The following is a 7,999-nucleotide window of genomic DNA, read 5'->3' on the forward strand; positions in this document are numbered from 1 at the left end:
CTGAGCTTTCCTCTTAATTATACTTCGTAAGAGAAAAGGCCAACCCTCTTTCAGCCACTTTAAACTTTCAGGAACATTCTCAAAATGCTGAAAGTATATATCAACCTCGGCCTCGTCAAATGGAGGTACCAATTTAACTTCTTGACTGGCCTTAAACTTTTCACTAGAGTCTAACGCTAGACCCCTTTGCTGCAATCTCTCTATCTTTTACAGCTCAAACAGCCTCTGTCTTTTTGCTTCGTCCCTCTGTTTTTCTGCCTCCCTATCCTCAAACTGCCTCTGCCTTCCGCAGCCTTTATCTTTCATTTCTCTCACTTGTACTGGAGTACAAGATCACGAGGTTTACTTTCAGGAAACACCTCCAACTCCTCCACTTTAAACACACCAACAAATTCATAATGTTCAGCTATTATCCTCTGCATCTGTGCCCTGCCTATTGTCGATTTCCCCTTAGCAAGATTTAACCTTCTAGCAAGACTCAACAACTCAGTCCTTCTGGTGTCCCCTAATATCTCAGAGGTTGGCGCTTCCTGACATCTATCAACATTCTTTGCTGCTGATTTTCCACACACAAATAAATCAAATGGACTTCCTCAATTAAGTCAATAATTAATGTCAATGCTCCGAAAAATGTTAATATCTTGGATACGGGCCCAATTTTGTTATGAATCATAACGCTTGAGAAATGAACCAGAAGCAATAAACTACACCTGGAGTCTTTTTGAAGTTAAAACTACCTTTATTAGAATCTACTTATAATATAGTAACAAGCAAGATAAACAAAAGTTAACATTTTTATGTGTATAAATATATGTGTAAATATAACTCCAAAACTATTGAACTTGGGAGAAACAAGGTTTGGAGTCTTGAGATGGCAAAGTATGAAAGTTCAGTTCAACCATGGAATAGGTGATGAGAGAGATATTTGTAATCCAGGGTAAATGTTGAGAGAAGGCAATTATGTCGAATTCCACAGGTTTCATGGTGGTAAAACCAGACAACAGTTGCTGTAGATTTTATCCCTCTTCGTTCCAAATCGACATATGAATTATCACCGAAAGGGACTTGTCACAAAGAGTACTGTCTTCAAGTGAATTACCACACCACACCCAGGGAAGAGTTAACACATCAGTGGTCTTCACAGGTTACCCCAAATCAGATCCACTCCTACGGATCGAACGAGGTGACATCCACACATTCGATGTATGCTGAATCATTAATTAACCCACCCTTATGGGCAAAGGAAAGTTCCAATCAGTGACCCTTGGCCACCAGTTCCCTGGTTTCAATCCTTCCATTTTTTCTCCTTCTTCTCCGTCTGACTCTGAGTGTCTGTGTCCTCGGTTAAAACTAAACAAGCTGCGAGCGATGCAAACAAGCTGCAAGTCAGACTGATTAGCCTTCTTAATTTCTCTCTCTTAAAATGACAGTCCATGGCAAACAAAACCTAGGGATTCATAACAACGGCCATTCCCCAATGTGAACTGACTGGTGTGCCAGTACTTGGGGTGACTGAGTGAATCCTTTCCCACATTCTGAGCAGGTGAATGGCCTCTCTCCAGTGTGAACTTGCTGATGCCTCTGTAGATGGGATGACTGAGTGAATGTCTTCCCACAGTCTGAGCAAGTGAACGGCCTGTCTCCTGGATGAACTTGCTGATGTACCTTCAGATGCAATGATTTAGTGAATCCCTTCCCACAGACTGAGCAGATGAATGGCCTCTCCCCAGTGTGAACTGATTGGTGTCTCTGTAGGTGGGATGCCAGTGAGAATCCCTTCCCACATTCTGAGCAGGTGAATGGCTTCTCCCCAGTGTGAACTTGCTGGTGACTCTGCAGGGTGGATGATTCAGTAAATCCTTTCCCACATTCTGAGCAGGTGAACTGCTTTTCCCCAGTGTGAACTGACTGGTGTGCCAGTAATTGGGATGACTGAGTGAATCCCTTCCCACAAACTGAGCAGGTGAATGTCCTCTCTCCAGTTTGAATTCGCTGATGACTCAGCAGATTGGATGACTGAGTGAATTCCTTCCCACAGACTGAGCAGGTGAAAGGCTTCTCCCCATTGTAAACTCGCTAGTGTGCCATTAGGTCAGATGACTGAGTGAATCCTTTCCCAGTAATTCAGCAGATGACAGCCTCTGCCCGGTGTGAACTGACTGGTGTGTCCACAGGTGGGAAGACTGACTGAATCCTTTCTCACACACAGAACAGGTGAATGTCCTTGTCCAGTGTGAACTTACCTTCAGTTGAGATGACCGAGTGAATCCATTCCCACTGTCTGAGCAGGTGAACGGCCTTTCTGCTGTGTAAAATGACGTGCGTGCCAGTTGGTCAAATGCCCGAGTGAATCCGTCCCCACTGTCTGAGCAGGTGAACGGCCTTTCTGCTGTGTAAAATGACGTGCATGCCAGTTGGTCAAATGCCCGAGTGAATCCCTTCCCACAGTCTGAGCAGGAAGGATGATCGAGTGAATCCCTCCCCACAGTCTGAGCAGGAAGGATGATCGAGAGAATCCCTCCCCACAGTCTGAGCAGGAAGGATGATCGAGAGAATCCCTCCCCACAGTCTGAGCAGGAAGGATGGTCGAGAGAATCCCTTCCCACAGTCTGAGCAGGAAGGATGATCGAGTGAATCCCTTGCTCCACTTCTTGAACATCTAGACAGAGACAGCAAAACTGGCATGCTGTGTTTGAGATTCCTGGAGACAAATTCCTTCTCATTTGTGACCTGTAAATAGATTTACAAAATACATCAATGGGAGTCGGACAACATTTCTGGTGAGATCACTTGAATTGCCAAGGTTTGATCATCCAATTTGCTATCTCATCTTGAATGCTGAATGACTGAACATTCTTGAGCAAACTCCTTGCTAAAGTCCATGCAGAGAACATCCACTGCCTTGACCTCCCCATCTATTTTGCTTCCTCATATGGATTACCATTCTGATCTTGCAGAGGATTAATTTTTTCCCATGTAATCTTTTTTACTCTGAACATATCTGCAGATTCCCCGAGAATTCTACTTCAACTTGTCTCCTGGGGCAACCTCATGCCTTCATTTATTTCATTCATAAGTGTTCTCTTGAATTTCCTTGTAATTCTTAAGTACCCCATTTGTTCCTATCTGCCTGTACCTGGTATGCGTCTCCTTTTTTTTTTGATCTGGGAGGAGAAAGCCAAAGGGGTGATAGAGCGGCATGCTGAGAAGTTGGGGTAACGGGGGGGGGGGGGGTAAAATGAAAGTTGCAGGGGGAATGGGAGCCTGAATAACTGAACAGAGAGTGGAGTGTTTGTACAGATAGTTGTTGTTCAGTCCTCAATTGTCAGGAATGAAAAAGTTGAGCATGATGCAGTGAATATGCTGAGCTCTGTATATTTCAATACAAGGAGCATTTTAGGAAAGGCAGATGTGTTCAGGACATGGATCAACACCTGGAATTGAGATACTAGGATCTGGCAACTGTGGATTGGGACAGGCTGCTTTATGGCAAGGTATAGGCAGGCAGAATCTTATGGTGTATAAGAAATGCAAGAGAACACATAAGAAATAAACCAGTATGGCTAAAAGAAGGCATAAGGTTGCCCTCACAGAAAAGATGAAGGATAATTCTCTGAGATTCTAGAGATAGATTAAGAGCAAAAGGATTGCAAGGCACAAAGTTGGTCCTCTGGAAGACCGGAATGGCAATCCACATGTGGAACCAAAGCAGATGGTGGATTTCTTAAATCTTCAATATTTTTCCATCTCTGTTTACTCAGGAGATGGACAAAGAGTCTATGGGAGTGTGGAAAAGTGCCATTCAAATCGTGGACCCTATACAGATTAAAGAAAAGTAGTTACTTCACTATTCAAAATAGAAGATAGAAATCTACAGCATATTCCAGGCCATTCAGCCTAAAATGTGATGCCAACCATGTAACCTACTCTAGAAACTGCCTAGAATTTCCCTCGCACACAGCCCTCTGTTTTTCTAAGCTCCATGTACCTATCTAAGAGGCTGTTAAAAGACCCCATTGTATCTGCCTGGAAAACCGCTGCTGACAGTGCATTCCACGCACGCACCAATCCCCGTGTAAAACTTTTACCCCTGATATCCCTCATTATCTATTTCCAAGCACCTTAAAACTATGCCCCCTCGAGTTAACCATTTCAACCCTGGGAAAAAACCTCTGGCTGCCCACACGCTCAATGCCCCTCTTCATTTTATACACCTAACAGAGGCTCTAAACATAAAGAAGGAAATTGTACATTAGATTGGGGATTTGTTAGAAGTATAGAAAATTATGAGATTATAGATAGGTTAAATGCAAGCAGCTTTTTCCACGGAGGTTCGGTGGGACTACAACCAGAGGTCATGGGGAAGTGGGGAAGGTGAATATTTAATGGGAACATGTGGAAAAGCTCTTTACTGAAATGGTTGTGAGAGCGTGGAATGAGATGCCAGCACAAGTGGTGAAGATGAGCTCGGTTTTACCATTTAAAATAAGTTTAGATGGGAGCCTGGATGTTAGGGGTATGAAGGGCGAGTGTCCCTGTGCGGGTCGTTGCATTAGACAGCTTAAATGTTTTTTTCAGAATTGACTCGATGGGCCAAATAGTCCATTTCCGTACTGAACTTTTTCGTGGTTCTATGACAGAGAAGCTGGCCAAACTTTTTTGGAAGGGAAAGATAGGAGTGACAACGGAGCAACAAAGGCTGGAGTTTCTGGGAGCAATTTGGGAGCTGAGTGATTCCACATAAGTAGAAATATTTAGAAAGACAGGTGGACACAACCGTGGCTAAAATGAGAAGTCAAAGCCAACATAAAGCCAGATAGAGGGCACATGATAGAGCAAAAACTTTTAGAAACCAACAGCAGACAACTAAAAACACTCAGATGAGCTTAGTGCGTGGAATCCTGATATTGTAGTCATTAATGGATCTTGGTAGCTCCCAACAGTCTGAGGGATTTAGAGGAACAAAACATCTGGGGCCTCGCTATCTCTTGAAAACCAAGTTCCCCTGCACCAGTTATCTCTCAACTTTTATCTTGGCAAGCACATACAGACTCTACACCCTCAAAATTTCACTTCTGAAGGCCTCCCACTTACAAATACTCCGTTGCCAGGAAACAGCCTGTCCCAAACCACACTTGTCAGACCCTTTCTGATACCATCAAAATTGACCGTTCTCCAATTTAGAATCTCAACCCATGGTCCAGACCTTTCTTATACCATCTTTATTTTGAATCTCATGGCATTATGATCACTAAATTTTGTCACCAGCCTCGGATCATTTCCTAACAGCTTATTGCGCACTTCTACGTCGGGAATTCTACGTAATGACTAAGGGCACATTTGACAAACATTACCCCATCTAGTCCTTTTACAGTGTGGGAGTCCCAGTCAATATGTGTAAAGTTAAAATCACTTACTGAATCAACCTATGTTTATTGACATGGTCTGCAATCTCTCTACAGATTTGTTCCTCTGAATCCCTCAGACTGTTGGGTGTAAACAAGTCCCAATAATGGCTACAATATCACAATTCCCTGTCCTGAGCTCATCTGGCTTTCCTACGAGGCTTCTTGCATTGTGATATACACAGCTCAGCACATTCATCGCACCATGCTCCATGTGATTGCTGACTTTGTCTGAGGTCTGAACAAAATCTGACTGGTGTCAAGAAAACAAACTCTCCCTCAATTTCACAAAAACAAAGGAGCTGATTGTGGACGACAGAAGGAATGGAGACAGGCTAACCCCTATTGACATTAATCAATCTGTGGTTAAGAAGGTGAAGAACTTTATGTTCTTTGGCATAAACACCACCGAGGATATCACATGGTGCCCTGACGAAGGGTCTCGGCCAGAAACGTCGACAGTGCTTCTTCCTATAGATGCTACTTGGCTTGCTGTGTTCCACCAGCATTTTGTGTGTTGCTTGAATTTCCAGCATCTGCAGATTTCCTCGTGTGTGCGTACCAGCTGTGTTGTAAAAAAAAAGTACAACAGCACCTCTGTCACCTCAGATGACTGAAAAGTTTGGGTTGGGGCTCCAAATACCAAGAACATTCTACAGGAACACAATTGAGAGCACCCTGACTGGCTGCATCACTGCCTGGTATGGGAAACTGTACTTCCCGTAATTGCAGGAACTTGCAGAGAGTGGTGCGGACAGCCCAGCACATCTGCAGATGTCAACTTCCCACTATTCAATCCATTTACAGAGACAGGTGTGTAAACATGCCCTAAGGATATTGGGGACCCAGTTCACCACAACCACAAACTGTTCCTGCCGCTACGATCCTGGGAACGTTACCACAGCGAAAGGAATAACAGACTCTGGCACGTTTGTTATATGAAAGCTACTTGTTGCCCAGGACAAAGTTTTTTGATGTCATTATCTTCCCAGAGAGAATGGGTCAAAACATGTCGTCACGGGTAGAAAAGTCAAGAACAAAAGAAGGTAGAATCTATTATAAATATGAAGGGAAGGGTAATAGTCTGTCTCATTGGAGTCTGGCACATTTGGGATGTGAAAGTTACTTGTTGCCCAAGGGCAAAGGTTTTTGATGTCATTAACTTCCAGACAGAATGGGTCAAAACATGTCGTCACGGGTAGAAAAGTCCAGAACGAGAGGAGGTAGGTCAACAACACACAGAAAATGCTGGAGGAACTCAGCAGGCCAGGCAGCATCTATGGAAAAGAGTACTACTGCTGAATTCCTCCAGCATTTTGTGTGTGTTGCTTCGATTTCCAGCATCTGCAGAGTTTGTGATTGGAAGAGAAACAAAGGTGATTTTCTCAACTGGTGATGTAAAAAAATTTGTTCCCTTTCTCCGAGTTCCTAATCCTTACATTTAGATATCTGGAGCTCAGCTCTGTCCGACAGATCCATCCGTTCCCATTCCCTCAGCAGCCGGAAGCTCCCCGGGGCCCGTGCACGGATCGTGGGGCTGAGAGAGAGGGAGGCGAGCAGGGCTGTCCCGGGATTGCGGGGTACAGTGTGGGATGCTCACAGCAGTTGCCCCTCAGTCGGTGTTTAGGATAGTCGTCCGCAGATAACCGCTTACCTGCGTCCGATCCAGTCGCCGGGCTCCCGAGGCCTTTTGTGAACTGCACGCATGCGTAAAATTCGCCACCGTCACAACCTTCACGCCTGCCCATATGACCGATGCTTCAGCGCTGGCGAATTTTTTAATGCTGAGCATTATGGGTACGCACGGTGCCATTAAAAGTTTCTGCAAACGCCAGTTCCATGTCCAAACTTCAGTTTTCATTTGTATATGGACAACTCAGCAGCTGCTTTAACGCAGAAAGCGGCTCCCATACTCAATATCAAAGGGTATCTAATGCCAACGTTCAATCCTCTTACAAAGGCAGATATAAGACACAAAAGATTCTGCAGTTGATGGAAATACAGAGACGCACACACACAAAATGTTGGAGGAAATTTGCCTTTCAGGCAGCAACTAAGCAGAGGATTACAAAAACAGCAAAGGGAAAAACAGAGTTCTGAGAATACTCTACCGCCGACCAGAGGGTGCTACATATCCCGTCCCACCATGGACGGCATCTGACGGCCCAGTACTGTCCGGAATGTCCTTTGGAATTCTGAGTAAAGGACAGGATCCAAAATATCCCTTCTTCCTCCGGACCATATCCCACCCATACTGGTAAAATGATCCCCAGTGGTGAGGGGCGGAGGGAAAGGCATGTGTGGCTTCCGATTCGGGGCCAAGTAGGGACAACGTACAAGTTTAAATCCCGATACGTGTAAGGCGGGATGAATTTTTAGAGAACGGGGAAGATGTGGTGTGTATGTTGCCGGGGCAGTTTCCCTCATGACTTTAGAGAGACGGATAAAGCGAGGGGCTAGGTTCCGCCATTCCAGTGGACGATCTTTATTTGAACAGAGACCCGCTTGTCAATATTGAAAGAGAGGCCAAGCCGCCTGTATCTGTTGGCCTTGGCCTGCAGCCCGGCTGAATTCCTTTCCGAGTTTCTGTCCTT

General features: G+C 44.7%; 1 protein-coding gene across 1 annotated transcript; it reads right to left on the reverse strand.

Moving 5' to 3' along the window:
• Positions 1 to 207: 207 nt before the first annotated feature.
• Positions 208 to 7,197, reverse strand: LOC132387030 (gastrula zinc finger protein XlCGF8.2DB-like). The gene is made up of 3 exons (XM_059959399.1): positions 7,060 to 7,197; positions 1,512 to 2,076; positions 208 to 320 (listed from the first exon to the last, which is right to left on the reverse strand). The coding sequence occupies exons 1-3, from the start codon at positions 7,195 to 7,197 to the stop codon at positions 208 to 210; spliced, it is 816 nt and encodes a 271-aa protein (XP_059815382.1).
• Between the last annotated feature and the right edge of the window lie 802 nt (positions 7,198 to 7,999).

This window comes from Hypanus sabinus, unplaced genomic scaffold (genome assembly GCF_030144855.1).
Source record: "Hypanus sabinus isolate sHypSab1 unplaced genomic scaffold, sHypSab1.hap1 scaffold_149, whole genome shotgun sequence".
Taxonomy (NCBI): Eukaryota; Metazoa; Chordata; class Chondrichthyes; order Myliobatiformes; family Dasyatidae; genus Hypanus; species Hypanus sabinus.

What these genes read in the sequence shown, in the direction of transcription:
- LOC132387030 (XM_059959399.1), bottom strand. Translation starts at nt 7,197, where the DNA reads ATGCTCAGCATTAAAAAATTCGCCAGCGCTGAAGCATCGGTCATATGG. An exon ending in GGCGACTGGATCGGACGCAG is followed by an intron (nt 2,077 to 7,059) that starts GTAAGCGGTTAT and finishes ATGGCACACTAG; the next exon opens with CGAGTTTACAATGGGGAGAA. An exon ending in TGGGAAAGGATTCACTCAGT is followed by an intron (nt 321 to 1,511) that starts CACCCCAAGTAC and finishes CTTGTACTCCAG; the next exon opens with TACAAGTGAGAGAAATGAAA.